Source organism: Rhinolophus hipposideros (genome assembly GCF_964194185.1).
Source record: "Rhinolophus hipposideros genome assembly, chromosome: 20".
Taxonomy (NCBI): Eukaryota; Metazoa; Chordata; class Mammalia; order Chiroptera; family Rhinolophidae; genus Rhinolophus; species Rhinolophus hipposideros.
The window spans coordinates 31,059,639-31,080,981 of NC_138066.1; the positions used below are offsets into that span (position 1 = coordinate 31,059,639).

The following is a 21,343-nucleotide window of genomic DNA, read 5'->3' on the forward strand; positions in this document are numbered from 1 at the left end:
TAAAATTACATAGATTTCAGGTGTACAATTTTGTATTACATCGTCTATAAATCCCATTGTGTGTTCACCACCCAGAGTCAGCTCTCCTTCCATCATATATTTGATCCCCCTTACCCTTGTCTCCCACCTCCCACTCCCCCACCCTCTGGTAACCACTAAACTATTGTCTGTGTCTATGAGTTTTTGTTTCTCATTTGTTTGTCTTGTTCTTTTGTTGGATTTAACTCTTTTTTACTGTCTAGCTTTTTGTCTCATGTATACACACATGCTTTCTGAAAGATTTCCTTCATTCTACTATCCATTTATTGAATTTATTATTTTGCCTTTTCTGTTTTTAAATTCCACTGTCTATCTTGTTCACTCATATTCTTTTATCTCTAAAGAATTAATTTCATTTCTTAAAGTTTTCCTTTGGTCCATGGATTGCTTCTGTTTCCTATAGATTCTTTTTTCCTGAAGATTTGTCTTAATCTTTCACATTCTTCAAGGCCTTTCTCAACTGATTGGTGGTCCTTGCCCATCTGTTCATATTTAATGGTTAATTACTAAGCAGCTGATTGGACTACATCAGTGCCTGAGTTGGACTTGTTGACTAGTGAGATTCATTGTGGTGATTGGTTGCTTTTTAAATCTTCTCCTTGGTGTTCTGCAATTTTTCTGTGATCTGTTTAAATGTGTGTATCTTTTTGTTGTGCTTAACGTGTTATAATTCTCTGTAAATTTGTTTTCATTATGTCTGCAAAATTATCAGTATCTCATTCAACATTACTTTTCTCCATTCTCTCCTTTGAGAATTCTTATTAGACATTTACTAGATCGTTACATTCTGTGCTCTTTTAACTTCTTATTTTCCATACTTCTGTTTTTCTTTACTGTGTTTTGGGTATTTTCTTAATGTTTATCTTCCATTTCCCAATTCTTTTTTAGTCATGTCTAATCTGTTCATCCTATCTATTGAGGTGTTTGTTTTTTTAATTACAGTGCTTATATTTTTTATTTACAGAAGTTAATATGTTTGTTTTCGACTCTGCCAAATGGCTTTTTATTCCTTTGCTCATTTTTCAATAACATTTTCATTTCTTCTTTTTTTTTCTTTTTAATTGATTAGTTTCAGGTGTACAAGACAAGGTAATACTTAGACGTTCATCATTTATATCCCTCACACTGTGGACCCCCATCCACTATCCCTCCGACCTCACACCGAGCCATCACATTCATTTCTTCTTAATCAGTTCTTCTATGGTTATTTTACATTCTGTCTGTGGCAGTTCCAGTGTCTGACTTTGGGATTCCTAATCTATTTCTGCTGACAGCGTGCAGTAATGGATTGCTTATCGTGTGTTTGATACTTGATTGTATCAAATTATCATATTTGATAAAATCTGTGGGAATGCTGCAAGGCCTGAATTATGTAGGTGATTATTTTCTGAGATAATTTAGGATTGCTTTTGCTGGATATCCAAGGGCAGTAGTATCCTGGAACCACTTTGATTTCTTGACTGGGGGATTTCCTGATCATATAGGACCATCTAGAGGTAGGGTAAATTATGACCTCAGACATACTCAGGAGGGCAGGCCTGTGATTATGAAATCCCAGAGAAGCATTTCCACCCAGAACATGGGCAGAAAAGGCTCCCTTGTTAGGTCCCCTTTGCAGTTAGATTTTTTTTCCCTATTCACCCTTTCATTGAAGTTTCAGCCCCCTTAGGAGTTTTGGCCTGATGCAGGAGTTTCCAGTTAAGTTAAATTTTACGTACACATGTATATGTATACACACACACACACACACACACTTTTTTTCACTAGTGTTCTATCCTAATCTAATCTAAGAAAAAATAGTTAGGGAACAACATCCCCCAAGTAGAATACAACTTCTCAACTAGTGTGCCCTGGAATATGTGTATATCAAGGTACTCATTCCTGCAGTACTTGGGACCATCAGAGGCCTCAAGCTGGGGGCGTCCAGCGGCTTGTTCATAACCCTTGTGTTGTATAATCATTTTCTGAGTGCGAGGACTGTGGAAGAGGTCAGAGAATTCCTCTGGAGCATTAGTCCTTAAAGGTGCTTTGGGAAAGCCTGCATACTATATATCCCTCTTTATCATAATGTTCATAAGTATTCAAAGTATTCAAAAGTTCATTTAAGTTCAAAGCTTAAAGAGGGCTTGAAGTAAGGAAGATTTCCCAAATGTATCTGACCATAGTACTTTTTCTTTTTTGGACACAAAAGTGTTTTTTAACTATTTCTTTGGGGGAGGGGACGCTGCACTTCTACCCAGTTAAGAGAAATGTTTTTAACACTACAGAGGTCTTTTATTTTTTTACACCTGTCATGCCATGAATTCATAGAGAATGGGTCCCAGCTGCTCAGGCTCCTTTTCATTGGTTCTCGCAAAGTGTGCTTCTGTGGGTGGGGCAGGCTGGCCAGGTACCTTTCTCTCTGGCTTCCTTTTCCTGATTATTTTCCTTCACCCGTCTCAGGAAGGTATCTCAGCTCTTAGAGTGCTTAATATGCTCAGTACGAACATTAACTCTCTTGGCAAGAATCTTGCCCTTGTTTGTTTACAACAGTGCCAATCGCATGCTGAGTAACATTGTAGACCCTTCCCATTTTGCCATGGTGACGTTTGTGGGGCATTCCTTTTTGAACAGTGCCCATTCCCTTGATGTCTACAATATCACTTTTCTTGTAGATTCGCAAGTATGTGGCCAAAGGAACAACTCCATGTTTTCTAAAAGGCCTATAGCGGGTGTCTCTCCTCTTTTCCTTTGTGTTGGTCATTTTGATGAATTACCGAGGCACCACATCCCAGTGAGTCAGCCTCGTTTTTCTCAAACCAGACCCATGCAGGGCTGCAGAAAAGCAGTCTGGTTCACAGCCCGGAGCACACCACTCCTAGTCTGGATGGCCATAACTCTACCACCCAAGCCATTGGGTCTCAGACAGTCTCACTAGGGCCGCAGTGCGTGGTCTCAGTGGCCAAAGGGTTAGAACTCAAGGCCGTGGAACACAGTCGAATGAGAGTCGCCACGCACATGGCCTACCTGGAAGATGATAGTCCTTTTTTTTTAATGTTAATCGCCTATGATTATTGTAACCACAATAATCCGTTATTACCACAATAAACCGTAATCACTGACCTCCTGAAATTTCAGAGTTAATATACTCTGAGAAGTAGAGTTAGAATAAGTATTTTGACATTGGAGGGTCAATAAGTATGCATTAGCTGCCAACCGAGCTGACTTTAAAGTGGACAAGCTTATATGAAAACTGTGGTTATAAAAGATCATCTCTACGTGGTGGTGGGCTGTGTGAATTTATTAGATCTTAGAATTGTAGCCAGTGTTACATTGAGTGTAACTGTGCTAAATATTTCATAATGTTTTTCCATTGCCCTCAAGGGGGAAAAATCAATTATTTCCCCTGGCCTTCAAGGGCCCTTGACATGTGGCACTACATCCTCCAACCTCACCTCCCACAACTGTCACACTGGGCCCCAGCGACAGTGGCCTTTCAACATGCCAACTATATTCCAGCTTGAGAGCCTTTGCCTTGCTCTTTGCTTTGCTTAGAACATTCCAGCACCAGATATTTAAATGACTGCCCGTGTTGTCCTCAGGCAGGGTCTTGCCTCACCACTGCATCTCAGTTGACTACCCCGACCTTAGTTACTCTGTCATCACATGGCCTTGCTGAATGTCTCCTGCCAGGAGACTGTAACCTTTGTGAGAACCATGCATCTTGTCTGCTCTGTACACCACCTTATCTTTAGCCTCTGTCACTGTGAGATACACACGTTCTTGACAGTTGTAGAATGTTGTATGAATAAGGGAAGAATCTCACAGCTTGCCCAAGTTCACAGCTAATAATAGATGGCAGTGCTAAGTCTCAAATCTTGGTCAGTCAAAATTCTGTGTTCCCAGCGCCACACTTGACCTAAACGAGGATTGTCCCTTTCCCTGCCACCTTAGCAGTTCAAAGTGTTGTTAGCATTGTCTTTTGGAATTGCCTTCACAGTTCTATTTATTCTTTTGAAATCTCCCAGTGATAGTAGATTTTGATTCTTTGAAGATACATTTGATTTGTAGAAATACCCAAAAGTTATTGGCAGAACCAAATCTGCCAAGTAAGATGGATAATCAAGCCAGTGAAAACTCTTGGGGGACATGGAGGAATAAGTCTAAAGTGACCACAAACATTGTCTTTCTTTTTAAAATTGGGTCTAAGAGAGTTCTAAATACTAAAAAGAGTTGGAGGTAGTACATGTGTAGAGAGCCTCCCAAAGTACTTCTTAAAAGACAGCGTTCACTTGGATGTACCATATTTCCATTGTGTGTATTGAGAAACCAATTTTGGTGCTTTCGTACTTAAATCTGATATAAGTGAAAATCAATTTCCCATCTCAGTGCAGATGTTTAATGCTACCATACCTGAAGATGACAGTTTATTCGAGAAAACTAAGAGATGCCTTTGGATGATTGTGTCAAGCTTTGGACAGCAGCTTTCAGCTTTATTATTGGTCATGTTAAATTAAACTAGCCAGAAAAGAAATTGGGAATAAAACGTAAAAATCATTAACTGAAGCAAAAGAATGAAGAATAGGTGCAGAACTCTACAGATTCTTTCATTGATAGTATCTGCTCTAGTTGTAACTTACTGCATGTTTACTGACGCTTTCCTTTTTTTTTTAATTTCAAGTATTTTTTTTCCCACTTATTTCCTATTTTTTTCTCACTAAACTTAAAGTTTTGGGGTTTGTTTCAGAAAAGTTTGGAGTAGTGTTGTTAGTTTGGAAGGGTATTTTTGTGGCTTGAATGGGGGAACATTTTTTTGGAGGAATGAATGAATGCGTAGCAGTCCCTGAAGGTGATACAGAATCTTTGTGTTTTTCTTTTGAACAGGAAATAATGTCTAACTTGAGATAATTGTGGATTTTTTTAACCATTGTTTATGTGAAAGAAAGAAGTGAAATATAGGGTTGCATATGTAAAACTATTATCTTCTATAATTTTTGAAATAGTTAATGTCTAAAAATTGTCCCTAAAACTTAAAATTCTCAATCCCTCCAGAGCTCTTACCAGTGAATTTTTTTTAAAGCATCTATATATTCCCTGGATGCTTTAAAATATTATAGTATAGACATTTGCAATTTTGGAGATGAAAGACAAATTAAGAAATCATCTGTTATGTGTATCTCACCACAATTTTTTAAAAGAAATCAACTGAGCTCATCTCTCTTTTATAGAGAAGTGACACACGTAGTTTATGGCAAACCTTGAATGACATGATGATATTCTGATTCAGTCTGTATCCATCATTCTTGTTATTCTTAATTAGCTAGCATGTTAGCTAATAGATTTGTGCCTCATAGAAGTGGAGGGCTCCATTTTGACCCAAGCATTTAGCTTTTTATTATAAAATGATCATTTCTCAGGGCTTGATTTTCATTTTTCCAATCTCATTCACCAAAACTTGAACTAAGGTTTATAGGGAGGGTGTATGAGTGCTACGTCACGTCTTATTTCTTCTTCTTTTAAGACTGAACATTCTTCACGATCCGAAAGGAAAAGAAGAGACTCATTCGGGATGTTTGACGGTTATGATAGCTGCAGTGAGGACACAAGTAGTAGCTCCAGCTCTGAGGAGAGTGAAGAAGAAGTTGCTCCTTTACCTTCTAATCTCCCGATTATCAAAAACAATGGACAAGTCTACACATACCCAGATGGAAAATCTGGCATGGGTGAGTATAAGGAATTCAGCCTTCAAGTGAACAGCCTGGACCTGTTACACAACTTTATATTTGAGGCTATGTTTTGATTCCATTTCTTCTGTCTTTCCTCAGAACTTTTAAAGAGTGGTTTGAAGAAACACAATCTGAAACTTGTAGTTCTATTAATAGATAAGATCACTGGGTTTGTGTTTGATCTCATTATTTTGCCTTTATTTCCACCTTCTGATGGAAAGCTTGTTAGAACAAAATGAAAACAGAAAGCTGTTGAGAAACTTAAATTTCGTAATTAGATAATACATCCCCATGTAATTGAAATGTGTAGGATAATAGACTTAAACAGTGTTGAAAGGGACTTTCCCTCTATAGCAGTTCCTTGTAAGAAGTTTCCTGTTTTAACACTTCCAGTGATAGGTTATGTCTAATTACAAGAATATTCTTTATATTGACCCACAGTTATCCTAGCTCTACCTTTTGTCTTTTGGTTTTAATATTGCTTTTTAAAGGTACACAAAATAATTCTTATTTTTGTTATGACGACTCTTCTTTCACACTAGGACACATAGTTTCAGTGTATCTCTAGCAACACCAAGTGACCCTAGTTGCTTCCACTATTTCTCATAGTATCACAGGTATTTAATTTGTCAATATTCTGCTCACTCTCTTTTGGGGACACTTCAGATTACGTGGTAGTAGGGCAACAATTTGTTCTGATTTAGGATTAACAGTCCTGGATTTAGGATTAACAGTCCCACATCCTGGAAAATATCTTAGGCAGATAATTGATTACCCTGTGTGAGTAGGGCAGGAGGTAGCTCAGCCTTTTGTCACCCTTTTTCAGCACACTGTGTTTCCATTCATGACACCAAAATTGCTTTAACTTTTTTGAAACTAATACTGAATTTGCAAATAATTAAAACCCTTTGATCTTTACCAAATGCACTAAACTAGTCTTGTGCTTTTACAGTTGATTTTTTTTTTAATTGAGGTGTAAGACTTTAAAGCTCTCCATGTAACCTTTTTCTTACTAAATTTTGGCCTTCTTAGAAATTTTTTATTCCTATTTCTGTCTTCTAATGTTGAATGCTATGTCATCTAATCTTCTAGTTTTATGTCATTTGCAGATTTGATGGTAATGCCTTGTAGGTCCTATTTTAATCTTTTGATTAAAAAGTTGAGCAGCACAGGGCCTGGTAACAGAGTTCTGCAGACCTTATCAAAAAGCTTTCACTTCATTAAGACCCACTAGGTGTGGTCATCCTACCAGTTAAGTGTCTTCCACTTAAGCTTAAATTTCTCAGTTCTTACTAACAAAGCTGCATGAGAGATTTTATCAAAGGTGTTAACTATTAATGTATTTCTTGCCATGGTTTAGTCTCACCATACCAGTCTGGTGATCTTATCACAATAGGATAGGAGGTTTATTGAAGCTCTATATGTGCCAGACTGTTTTAAATACTAGAGATACAAGGATGAACATAATACAATAAAGCCTCTGCCAGGTGGAACTTACTTCTGGTCTTGAGAATTCTAGTTTGACATGTATAATCCTTGGCAAAGATACATTGTCCCCTTGGGAATCACAATTTTTCTACTTAGATGATCACAAACCTTTTTAATTATCTGTCCTAGACTTTTTACAACAGAAAACCATTGGTTTTTTTCCTCCCCTCAGACACTCTTTGTTAATCTCTCATCTTCTGGCACCTTACCTTTTTTCCATGATTTCTTGTAGACTTAACAAATACTGGTTAAGTTACAAGTCCTTCCAGTTTTACCTGTTTGGGTGGAGATTTGAAGCTACTCACGTAGTTGTTTGCTTTTTTTTTCCCTACTTTTTTTCTGTTTATCTTGTTTTTCCCCAACTTTATTAAGGAATAATTGACTAATATAATTGTATATGTTTAAAGTGTACAGTGTGATGATTTAAGATAAATATATTGTGGAATGATTACCAACATCAAGATAATCATATCCATCACCTCACATAGGTAACTTTCTGTGTGTGTGATGTGAACACTTGAATTCTACTCTCAGCAACGTTCAAGTGTATAATACTGTATTACTAACTATAGTCACCCTGTTGTACATTAGATCCTCACAACTCATTCTTTTTGTAACTGAAATTTGACCTACATCTGTACGCTTTGACCTACATCTCCCCATTTTCTGCAGCCCCTGGCAACCACCATTCTATGAAATAGGCTTTTTTTGTTAGTTTTTAATTCCACACACATGGCATCCGGTTGGTTCAGTTGGTTAGGGCGCAGTGCTTGTAGCACCAAGGTCACCAGTTCAATCCACACATGGGCCAGGGAGCTGCGTCCTGCGACTTGACTTGGAGCTGATGGGTCCTGGAAAAAAACACTGTTCCCCAACATTCCCCAATAAAATAAAAAAAAGATTCCACATATAAATGATACCGTACAATATTTGTCTTTCTCTGTCTGGCTTATTTCACTTAGCATTAGGCCCTCTAGGTTCATCCATGTTGTCAGAATGACAGGATTTGCTTTTTTAATGACTGAATAGTATTTTATTATAATGAATAATATTCCATTACAAATAAGTATGTACCATACGTATCTGTATACATATATGATACATTTTCTTTATCCATTCATCCATCAGAGGATATTGAGAGTGTTTCTAAATCTTGGCTATTGTGAATAACGCTCCAGTGAACATTGGAGGGCAGCTATTTCTTTGAGATATTTATAGTCAGCTGATGTTTGGTAAGGGCACCAGGGAAACATAATGGGGAAAGGATAGTTTCTTCAATAAATGGTATTGGGAAAATTGGATATGCACATACAGAGGAATGAACCTGGACCCTTCTCTTACACCACTCACAAAAATTAACTAGAAATGGATTAAAGACTTAAATGTGAGACCCGAAATCATAAAACTCCTAGGAGAAAATATAGGGGAAAAGCTTTTTGATATTGGTCTTGGCAGTGATTTCTTGAATTAGACACCAATAGCTAACATAAACAGTGGGACTGCATCAAACTAAAGAGGTTCTGTACAGCAAAGGAAACAATAAATTGAAAAGGCAACCTGCAGTATGGGAGAAAATGAGATAAACATAGCTGATAAAGAGTTAACATCCAAAATATATAAAGGACTCATACAACTCAATAACAAAAAAGCAGTTAATCCAGTTTAAAAATGGGTAATGGGCGTCAATAGATATTTTTCCAAAAATGACATATAGATGGCAAATAGGTACATGAAAAGGTGCTCAACATAACAAATCATCAGGGAACTGCAGATCAAAACCACAAAGAGATAACACCGCACACACCTGTTAGAATGGCTATTATCAAAAAGACTATAAGAGATAACAGGTATTGGCAAGGATCTGGAGAAAGGGAACCTGAGTGCACTGTTGGTGGGAATGTAAATTGATGCAGCCATTACGAAAATCTATGGAGATTCCTCAAAAAATGAAAAATACAGCTACCATATAATTAAGCAATCCACTCCTGGGTATATACCTGTTTTCCTGTTTTGAACTTTAATTCTTGTGACGCTTGTTGTTCTATTCTGCCGTTCAGATTATTGTCCAGTATGCTGATTTACAAAAGAGGCACAGTAGTGGTTGGAGTTTTGTTGTCCTCTGTTACCTGTTAATAATAGAGCTAGACCTATGTCTAGCTCTGTTCTGTCCCTTCTTTCTTATCCCCTAAACTTATTTTGTGAGAATCTTTGTATTGCTCTTAATATTTTTCCAAGAGTTAGATCTTTTTAGGTTTCAATCTTTGCAATATTTTAAAGGCTTGTTATGCTTCACTTTCTATTAATCCCAGTTGCATTGCATTTTTCTTTTGTTTATAATCCTTTCAAACACTGCAGCTCATAATACATATGAAAATGCCTGGCCCTAAGGAAATGTTAGTTGAATGTGACATATTTGTTTGTGTCTTTTGATCCTTTTTGAAGCCTTTCAGACCTTGAGCTATTGTCAGATCTTCTGGAGCTCCTAGCCATGGCATCATATTTTTTTCCCTAAATTTTGTCTAGGCTTTCCTATCATTCATATAACAGAAGAAATTTTCTATCTGTTAGAAGGAAAAAATTTATATTCAAAGTTTTAGATAGTTGGAGAAATTATTAAGCTATTAGATAAAAATTGGTTTTATTATATTATCATAACACCCAATATTTTTATTTTGTTTGATTAGCTACCTGCGAAATGTGTGGGATGGTTGGTGTGCGAGACGCATTTTACTCTAAAACCAAACGTTTCTGCAGCGTTTCATGTTCAAGAAGTTATTCGTCAAACTCCAAGAAGGCAAGCATTTTGGCCAGACTTCAGGTAACGGTACAGAAACCTTCTTATTCTTTATATCTGTTATTTCTATGGCTTTCACCATTTATATGTCATTTGATTGTGATTCACTGCACTCCACCTCTGCCCCATTGGCCAATTATCATGTTATACTCCATGTTTTTTGGAAATAGGTGAGCTCCATAGTTTGTTCGGTCCATAAAATTGACAGCTATTGTATATAGACAAGGCATGGTATCCAGGATAAACTGAATTGTGTAAGTGAATTAAAAATACTTACCTTTTTCCTGAATAATTATAAATATAGTAAATACCTTTATATGTACAGACATTGAATCCACTTCTCCCCCTTGTTTTCTTTTGAGTTACCATCAAGGTAGAATCTTTCAGCCTTTGGGGGCATATGATTTACTCTTTGGTTTTAATTTCCCATCATCTTTGCTTTGTACTTTTGATAACATCCTATTTGATAACCTTGACCAGATATATTTGGTTAATCCAACTAACCTTTTTGAAAATGTTCATGATATAGAAGGAAAATCATCTTTCTTTAAATGTACATCAGTACCTAACAAAATGACTGGAGATTTGACCATTTGTCTAAGTTGTTACTATTGTAGCATATAAACAATTTTTTAGAGGCATTACATATTTGATTTTTGTAATGTATTTTATTTTGGTGATCACATTTTTCTTATTCTCCTTTAACTGATTATTGTGATCATTACATAGCACTGAAAGGATTATTTAAGTCCCCCAAATTAAGGAAATACATCACTTAGATGTATTTCTATATTTCAGAAAGACAGTACCTAAAGATCCTGAGCAGTGGTCTGTACCCAAATGGATGGCAGTTTGTCACACTGTGAATTTGGCCCATGATCATTTTGTCATTGATCTTTTGCGTTAGCACTAAAGGTATAAACCTTAGTCACTTGCTCTTTAAACGTTAAATTATCTTCTCTTACCATATAAATAGCAATGCTTGGCAACCTGCATGAGTGAATAACCACTGGTTTTATCTAGTATAAGAAGGAATCAAGTATCCACCACAGCCTGTATTTTAACATCTTATGGGATGTAATTTTTTTATTAACATATTAATTTGCATATTGCTGTTTTTTGTCTATGCCAGCTCTGCTACCCATATTAGATATCTACATTGTGGCAGAAAACTCCAGAAAACATTTCTCATGTTAAAATTCCTTGTATGTTTCCTCTGCTTTAATAATTTTCTAAACCCTCAATGTTTACTTAAGCAGAATGAGTAGTATGCAGTCAAATTAGTTGTTGGTGTGGGAGGGGGATGAAAAAAAATCCTATTTACTTAACTCTTCTTGTTTTAGGGTAAGCCTCCAACAAAGAAAGCAAAAGTTCTTCAGAAACAACCTTTAGTTGCTAAACTAGCCGCATATGCCCAGTATCAAGCTACCTTGCAAAATCAAGCAAAGACTAAAGCAGGTAATATGGGTGAATGTAATGGAGGTGAAATATTTGATACTGATTCATGTAGTTTTAATTAATGACATTTTAATTTTGAATTCTGATTAAGCTATTTCTATGCCCTATTATCATATATAACACTGGGCTTCCTGATGATAGTTTTGGTTTCAATAAATTGTTCTAGAAGAGAATAGTTGCTTTCACAAGATCCAGTGCTTGTGGCAGTCTTCTTAATATTAATGTTTTTTATTTGGTTTAGTATTTTTTATGCTTGATTCTCTATGCTTTGGATGGTGAAAAGCATTGTGGAGATAATGGGCAAAGAAATAAGACATTCAACAATCTTAAAGGGGGTTGGGGAGAAAAGTCATAAGAGGAAAGGACCGTTTCTAATCGGAGATGCTTAAGAAAAGTGCAAAGGCAAGTAGGTGAGTAGGGAGTAAGGCAATGTGAAGGTGTCAGGTGGTAGATGCTGGATAGACAGCTCCCTGAGGGTGCTCAGGAAGAGCTGCATGAGCATAAAGACACAGAAGCAGCCGTAGCCATGTTTGTTATCATGAACACTTCTGCTGTCAGCTGTTCTTTGCTCTCATAACTAGAGAGCTCATACTTCACTTCCTGAGGAGCATATGTTTTATGTAAAGAACTTAAACTGCTATTTGTTTGCAAATATGATATATGCCAAAATTCATGTTTATTTAGGAAAGTTCTTTAATCTTTACAGAGAAAAACTTTATTTAAAGGTAATAACTTTATATTCAAATTTTAAACTAGTAACTTTATAAGTAAAAGATTTAGAATTGTAATACATCTAAATTTTATTTCAGCAGCAGTCTCCATGGAAGGTTTCAGCTGGGGTAACTACATTAATAGCAATAGCTTTATAGCAGCTCCAGTTACCTGCTTTAAACATGTGAGTATAGAATTTCTCACCTTATATTGAAATGCTTAGTCATTGTTTAAATTTGACATACAATAACACCTAAGCATCTTATCCTTAGATCTTTATTTTATATGTTGTAATGGAATTTTTTTAATTATGATTTTACTTATCAATAGCTGAAAAATAACTTCTGTAAGTTTTAGAAATAAAAACTTTGTGTAAAGAAATTGTAATCTGTAATTATTTTATACAGGCAATAGTATTAGTCTCATCCAATTTTCATATTAAGCTGAATCATATAAAATTGCTGGTTTTACATATCAAAAGTAGTTGTATACTGGCAGTGTCTTATCATTTGACCTAATATAAACCGCCCAGCATATATGTTACCTGAATCTTTGTGATTTGGCCTGGTAATTCAGAAAAGGAAGGATCTTTCCTCCAGTTTTGTTTTTGTCTCCAAATGTAAAATCACAAAATCAAAGAAGCAACTATTAGTAATAGAGTATTATGGGCTGAAATATGTGATATATATCATGCACAAACCTTTGCCATATTTTTTTTAGGCAGTAGATTGTTACAGACCATCTGAAATAATTCAGAATTATGTTAAAAATGTATTTGATGATAAGTTCTTTTGATTGTATTCCTTTTTGATTCAATTACCTGTGATAAATTTTCTGCAATACTTTTTTAACCTGACTACAAGTTCAGTTTATATTTAAAGGTTTTTGTCTGCTATTGATCATTTCTTTATAAAAAGAAAAGAGAATTTAAAAAAATTAATGAATGAAATTTTGTTTACACTTAACATTTTATTAAGTTAGGGCTATACTTTTAAATAATAGCATGTAAACAAAACTGAGTTTGAGTTCTTGCTTGGAAATTCAAATGAATTTTCACTTGTGGCCGATAAAAGATCTTGATCAAGGCAAAGCATATTAATTTAGTGGTAGAAATATAAACTAAAGCTGACTTCATTCATTTCCTAGTATTCTTTCTCGAAAGTACATTTTTGTTAGCTGTTACTTGGTGGCATGCTGACTATCTGAACCAACCTATGTGGAATCTGAAATACTTTATCTCATGTAAAGCAGGTGATTTATTTTACTGTAATGTTGAGCATAGTGTCACATTCGTGAAATACATTAAATGCATGGCAACAGCAGCTTTAATGAGAACTACACCAATCTTTAGCTCTCCTTTCTTGGGATAGTTCCTTCTGGTACTAACTAAGAAGCTTAGAATTAGATTAAGTTCTCAGTAATAATAACTCTTTCATCCCAGTGTTCTGGAACACTTGTCTGTTGTCTCCTTTTGCATATCCTTTATCTCTTTCCTGTCTTTATTTTAATATTGTTTTATATTTTAATGTCATAAGCCATGTCAAGCTATTTAAGTAGTCAAGATATTTTTAAAAACAGCATTTCAGAGTCCCAGTAGCATACTATTTTATTTCATATCCATATTTTTGAATAGTAGAACTATATTAAATTTCTTTTCAAGAAAATAGGTATTATAATAATGAAATTAATTTTTTTTAACTTTGCTTTTTTAAGATCAAAGTGCTCTATCATATAGACTAGAGCAGCTAGCCTCAGTCATATTATTAATAATGAATACTGTGGAGCCTCCTCTTTCTCACTCAGAAGTAAGGCATCTGTCACCCCAATGCCTTCCTACTCTACTCATCCTTCTTTACTGCCTTTTCCTTAATCAGATATGAAAAAATTTCTTAGTATGTTTTAGTACAAATGAGTTTGCTTTGTTTCCTTAACCAGCATCTTCATTTGAAGCCATGTGGTTTAGGAGGTCAGACCTCATGCTACACTTGATTTTGTTCTTTACAGTTGATTCTTCATGGTTCACTCCCTAAGATAGTGTCTAGGTCTCCAAGGAGAGTTACTGGCTTTGGCATTAGAAAATCTGTTGTCAGGAGCATGAGATTCCTGCCTTGTAGCCTGTCTTCTAGTTCTAGTCTTCTAAGACTTGACGTGTGCCCTAAAACTGGTTCGTCAGTAGGACCCGCTTCCATCTTCTTGTCTTCAGCTTGAGCACAGGTTGGGAGCCTTTCCCTGCTCCTAAGGGATTCTTATTTCAAACATAATTTTAAAAAACATTCAGTGTGCAACATGGAAGCAGAGCTGTTCTGCTTGAACCAGCAGTTGGCAAGGATGGTATGAGAATTACCTGGGAGTAAGGATCCCAGGTAAACATTTCATATTTTCCAGCACTTAAATATGATTGTGATTAGTTCTAAAATCATACAATTTCAAGAATAGAATTTCTCTTCCAACTTCTGGGAATGAAGTTTCTACAAAGGAACATCATAGGATTATATTTTCTTTGATAATTGCTGTAGTTATGCGTAGTGGTTTATATTCAATCACAGCAACGTTTAACATTTTTTATAATTTAGCGGTGGAAATCGAGCCCAGTTGTCATTTAATATATCTAGTTAGAAATCCATATATTACGATTGCCATCTATCTAATATATCTTTTATTTTATCTAGGTAGTCGTTTTCAGACATGTTTTTAAGCATCAGAATTTCCCTTTTCCCTAATAAACATAGCTAGGATAAGAGGAAACTACTCTGATTGGTCTGGCAGCGTTGGGGTGGTATGGCCAGAGCTTTGGCACCTGGCCCCTGGTGCCTCCTTCTTGGCAGTCTAAGGTTGGAAACCACTGAGTTAGACAATATCACTTTTGATTAGTTCTAAATCATGTGGTTACAAAGCTATAAGTCATCTTAAAAATCATGTAGATCATCTAATCCATTTCATAAATGAAGAAATATACTACTTTTTTTAGTAGCTGGATTGTAATTTTCAACTCTGTGCTTTAACCTACTTTTCATAATGCAAAGACTTTGTTCTTTGTTCTATAGAAAAACACTCCTGTGTATCTCTTTTACTCACACACTACTACCACACAATACTTCTGACACTAGTTGTGTTTTCCACATATCAAGCAACTCTCAGACATCAGCTGGGTGTCCTATAATTTAGTTCAATTCTGACACTATCTACCTGGAGTTACCATAGTATTGGATTTCACAAAATAAGGGCTCAGCCCACAAGACTGCCCCTACTCCAGACACCATAAGTCCCAGGTTGTCACCTGTACCTCTAACAGACCAGCTATAAATTAGAGTTCCCATGACCCCTTCTGTGGGTTCAGTAATTTGCTGGAATGGCTCACAGTACTCAGGGAACTACTTAAGTTTACTGGTTTATTATTATGGATATAATAAAGGATACAAATGAAGAGATAGACAGGGCCTGGTATGTGAAAAGGGGCACAGAGCTCTCATGATGACTCCAGGCATGCCACTTTCCTCACACCTCCACTTGTTCACCACCCTGGAGCTCTCCAGACTCCGAATATTGGGATTATTTTGGAAGCTTCATCACATAGGTGTGATCTCCCTTCCCAGTCCCTCTCACTTTCCCAGAGGATGAGGGATGGGGCTGAAAGTTCCAAGCTTATAGCTTGGTCTTTCTGGTGACTAGCTCCTATTGTGAAGTTGTCTAGAATTCCACAAAGAGTCACCTCATTAGAACAAAAGACATTCTTATCACCCAAGAAATTCCAAACGATTTGGAGCTCTGTGCCAGGAACCAGGGTTAAAGACCAAATATTAGAACAAAAGATGCTCCTAGTGCTCTTATCCCTTAGGGAATTACAAAAGTTTTAAGAGCTCTGTGTAAGTAACCACGGCCTGAGACCAATATATATCTTTTCTAAAACGGTGTCCATGTTTATCCAAACTGTGGAAAAATCTCCAAACTACAATACCACATGCCAGTTAGGTACACTATATTCAAGAATGAAATTCACAGATTATTTTCTTCTATTAGTAATTTATGTTTGGACTCAAGAGAGCCTCCAGTTGATCTACTTGTATGCAGAACATTTAGTTTTATTAAAGCACTATTAATTTTTTTTAAAGACTTTAATTTTTTAAACTGAAGCACTTCTATTGCCCATTGTTTGCCTTGTAAAATACTTCTTTCGTAGGCACATTCCAGCACAAGCCAGAATGTACATGAATCATACAAAAGCAAAAATCATACTCCTTCAGCTAGGTATTTACAGATTTCACATTTCTTTTTTCTTTTTTTTTCTTTTTTTGGTACCTGGTGCCTTGTTGATACTATCATTGCTAAAACCAAAAATATAATCACCCTACTTTTTTTCTCCCTTGAAAATACTGTGTTTCCCCGAAAATAAGACCTAGCCAGACCATCAGCTCTAATGCATCTTTTGGAGCAAAAATTAATATAATAAGACCTTATTTATATTAGACCTAGTTTATTTTTTTAAAAAAGGCCTTTGTACATACATACCATAACTTTAAAGCTTACTATACTTTTTCATCCTGCCTCCACAAATATTACCTGGTATTACTAATATCATATTTTCTAATCCTCTCTTTAGTGCCTGACCTGTATGCCAACTGTTTTGAGGTGATAAGGTTATCATATTTCTTTGCAAAAAGTATCACAAGTATGTTTTTGAATTTTTAGGGGGAAGAAAAGCCCTTTTGTTTGTGTATGTACAGTTTCTTTTTAGAGTAAAACTCATCTACCTATTTCTCAGGTATGTGTTTATTAGTGAAATAATCTCAAGTGAAAAAAAAAGTTTCCCCTCGCCTTGACTACACATACACACTTACACATGACTCCAGTGAAAGTTAAAAATAAATATGACATCACGTCCATTTTAACTAAAGTTAGAATCTTCACTTCTGTCATCCTCCATTGCAGAATTTCTTTCTAATGGAAATAAAACTTACATTAATTTCTGGCACTTGTTAGTGCTCCATCTGAGTTAGCTGTTGTGAGTTGCGACAAAATAGATTCTCTGCAGGAAAGCGCCTGTTTTATAGAAAGCCTAAAGAATTTAGATTATTTTCTTAATTTTGGTCTGACTTCTAAAATGGTTTTTGTTTTCCTGTTGCAGTCACCCAATTCTTAAACAATATTGGTTTAATCTGGTTTTTTTTTTAAAGTATAGACTGTTTTATGCCTTTGAAACCAGTAACCACTGCTTCCTGTCTTTTTTTCCACACACGTGGCATTCCCCCGTTTGTAATCTTACTTCCACGGCAAGCACCCCATTTCCCTTTTGTACTCTCCTTGTGCTCCCATCTCCCTGCTACCACCATCCTACAAAGTAGATTCTGGTATCAAATCAAAAGGTGAGTGGACTTTCTGGAGAAAGGGGGAACAATTTTTTTCTTCCTGTTTCTACTTCCTATTCATTCCAGCAAATAGTATTTAGCAGTTCTAATCTCTTCCTAATTAATTTCCTGTTATGTTTTCTCCCTTGTTAGCCAAATAATATTTCATCTTTCTCTCCTTGATGCACTTTAGTAATCAAATGCCTGTTTGTCTTAAAGTATTTTAATAGTGGCTTTTTCTACATTTGTCCTATCATTATTGGGAATGATTCTTTTTGGTTACCTATGTGCCACTTCAGGACTGACCTCTGCCCGCTTCAACTCTGTTAATAGTATTGAGGATTATGTGTGAGTATCAAAAATTACAGGTTGGCAGCTCTGTGGAAGGAAAGCTGTATTTCTGCTGTGCAGCATCATGCGTGCAGTGTATCGGCCCTCTGAGAGTAAATACTAGCTGTCTGGGCTATTGGACTATCTGGGAATGTTCCTGAAGTGCAGAAAATAAGACTTCCCACCGAATGATTTTCTTACAGACAGTCAGGTGGAGGTTATCATACATTTGTGCTGGGGAGCCCTCAGCATTGGATTTGGCCATGTCCTGCAGGACCTGATGATAGCTTACCTTGCAGGGAAGGAGAGTCGCTCCCAGATAGCCCTCACGAGTGGCCCTGGAGCAGGAAGTGGTGAAGCAGATCTTCCTGGTTTGGGAGGAACCTGAGGTGGACCTCTCGTCCTGAGTCTGGAAGGTAAATTTGTTGTTACCTGTAAATTATGGTTCTGCTAGTTCATGCTATGCCAATCCAGACTTTCAGAGGTATCCCTCCTGCCAGCAAGAGAAGACAGATGACTTGGATGAAGATGGCTGTCAAGCCCTGGGTCATTTAGTCTTCCACACTTAAGAACAGTCATTTTAAACAAAAGGGCAGATATATCTATGAAATTACCTTATTATTTCAACACTTAGAGCACATACTGTGCGATGACTGTGGTGCTCTTTTTTGTTGTTGTTTCCGTTTCTTTTTTTTTTCTTAGAGTGGACCATATGGATTGGTTTAAGAGGGCCTAGCAGAACCACAAATTTACAGGCAAGAACAAATGTCACTTTCTGCTACTTTCTCCTATACCAATCCAGACTGTAGGAACCAAAACATAATTTCCCCCAACTGAAATGAACAGTAACTTTATTTTTTAAGTCAGCGTATTTGACACTTTGTTTTCTTTAATAATATGTGACTAAAAGTTATTTTCTCCATGCAATTGTTGAGGCTTTTTTTTTTTAAGTCTGTATGACATGTCATATCTAGTTCAAAAGGGAGTCCTGTGTGCCAAATTCACTTAGCAGTGTGCCAACGTAATCCCCAACTGGTCGGCATAACCATGCCTCTTTCTTCTCAATGAAAAATAAACCCAGTCCATAAGATTTGGCAGCCAAAGAGAGATGAATACCCTACCTTCATTCAGCACATGCATTTAACTAGATGTGTCTGCTCTGATTGGTTCGTCCTCACAGAAATGAATACATACATGATCTTTGTGTTAATATATCTTAGCTTTATCTACGTTACCTGTCTTCCTTCCAGCATCTCCTTTTCTGATCATATCTGCTGGCAATAGGGATGGCCCTACAGTCTAGAGTGATATAGAGGGAGATAGCAGAACCTGAACAGTCCAATCTATTAATTTAAAAATAAAAAGCAGAAAGGGGTAGTCATGATGGATGTATTATTTTTTTGCACAGCTCAGGGAGATAGTTATGTATACCCTTCCAGAATCACAAATAGTTGAGAGAGGCCACAGTCTCCAAGTTACTGAGGTACATTCATTGCTTGCTACTTCAAGCAATAGCCATAAATTGATTCTGTCTTTGGTTTCCAGACTTATCCTAGTTCAGTATTTGACATTTTCTTCCTCTCTGTCAGAAATTCCATAAACTATTGAGAGGATAGGGGTTGAGTATTGTTTTAGGCTAATCCTGTTGGGTTAGCATCTGCCAAGTATGGGAGGCTTTGCCCGTTGCCCAATGTTCAAATTGACTAGTTCGTGTAACTTTTAGATGTCTTTGTTTACTCATCTTTGAGCTGTGAGGCTATTTTGTCTTTTCCTTGATTTGTTTGTATTATCAGGTCTTATAATCTCACCTAATCCTTTTCTCTCTGATCAAGGTTCTAAATTATATTTAATTGAGGAGGAGCTGATATCAAGGGCCACAGAGACTGTTTAGTATTTATTAATTATCAACATTTATATTCCTAAATTCACTTATTTGGTTAACCATTGCATAAGTTCCAGATAATTGTAAATGGCCTTAAGTTTTAAGGATTAAAATGTAATGGAAATTGTAATTTGGGAACATATGTTAGATTTCGGAAAATTCCTTCATGATATTCATTTGGTTGGTTTTTCTGAGTCCCCATTTGGTGTGGAGGCTAATGATTACCAGTTCTAACATTGAAAGTTTTCTCTTTGTTTGTAGTAACTCCTGTATGAGAAATTTAGAAATAATAAATTCTTTAACAATTTACCATGGTATACATCTCCAAAAACTCTTTCAACTCCACCTTTTAAATAACTTGATTCAGTGCTTTTGCCACTTGTCTGTTTTAACAAACTGTATTTCTAGACTATGAATTGAACTAAGTTAAAAACATAGGTAACTAAGTTTTATTTCTCCTCTGTTATTGGAAACCACATTGCAATTGAAATTATTTTTCTTTCTGCTCTTTGACCAGATCTTTTAAAATTAAAGGTTAAGGTAAAGTATATTCATTCGGTGCATATTAAAAAGAATGAGTTTCTCAAGTCAACTTTATCCTGTGAAATCTATCAAATTTGTGATTCAGCTTTTATAAAATTTGCTGCTGCGATCTTGTATTAGGACAGTATTGAATTTTGAAGTCGACATAGGTCTATTCTAGTATATGTGAATGCTTAACTTCATCGTTAACTTGACCCTATCACGGGCTTTTTCCAAATAGAATTCTGTGAAAAGGGAAATAAAAGTTAGGTATATTTTTATTTTTTTTTCTTCTTAATAAGAGTTACATTTTTAGAGAAAAATGAATGAATTTAATCGCATTTTTGGTTTAATTGTCCATATTGATGGTCATGCTTAATTTTGAATGATATGTTTTAGGCATTATGCTAATAAGATGATAATTTAATAATTTTTATATGACAGGCACCTATGGGGATCTGCTGGGGTGATATCTCAGAAAATGTGAGAGTAGAAGTTCCCAATACAGACTGCAGCCTACCTACCAAAGTCTTCTGGATTGCTGGAATTATAAAATTAGCAGGTGAAAAGCATGCATAATAAATAATGTACTAGAAAATGCGGATTGTATTTGTAACTTGTAAGAAAGCATATGTATAAATTTTGTAAAAATTTGTTGTCAAATAAATAATAAATATGATAATAGGGCAGGGCTTAGCAAACTTTTTTCTGTAAAAAGCCTGACAGTAAATATTAAGCTTTGTGGTCAGTACAATCTCTGTCACACTACTCAACTTTACCATTGTAGCATGAAAGCAGCCATAGTAATATATAAATTAATAGGCATGGCTGTGTGCTAGTAAAACTTTATTTATGGGCACTGAAATTTGAATTTCATATAATTGTCATCATGAAATATCCTTTCTTTGATTTTTTTTTTCTAATTGAAAATGTAAAAATCGTTCTTACATGGCAGACTATAAAAAGCCATTAGGTAGCAGGCCGGGTCAGTTGACCATAATCTAGTTTGCCAACCCGTTATATATGGAAATACTTCGAAAAGTAACACAAAGTTAAGGTACTGGAAAAAAGT

General features: G+C 35.9%; 1 protein-coding gene across 10 annotated transcripts in view; it reads left to right on the forward strand.

The window, feature by feature from the left end:
* Positions 1 to 21,343, forward strand: part of MBTD1 (mbt domain containing 1) — a 58,769-nt gene that overhangs the window by 17,285 nt on the left and 20,141 nt on the right. For 5 of the 10 annotated variants that reach the window (XM_081028829.1, XM_081028831.1, XM_081028828.1 and 2 more), the window contains 5 exons: positions 5,540 to 5,741; positions 9,917 to 10,056; positions 11,370 to 11,484; positions 12,294 to 12,379; positions 20,716 to 20,833. In XM_081028829.1, the coding sequence (XP_080884955.1) occupies positions 5,588 to 5,741; positions 9,917 to 10,056; positions 11,370 to 11,484; positions 12,294 to 12,379; positions 20,716 to 20,833 (613 nt within the window). In that variant the 5' untranslated portion in view covers positions 5,540 to 5,587. The remainder of the gene's footprint in view (positions 1 to 5,539; positions 5,742 to 9,916; positions 10,057 to 11,369; positions 11,485 to 12,293; positions 12,380 to 20,715; positions 20,834 to 21,343) is intronic. The other 5 variants (XM_081028834.1, XM_081028827.1, XM_081028826.1 and 2 more) reach the window with 3 other exon arrangements.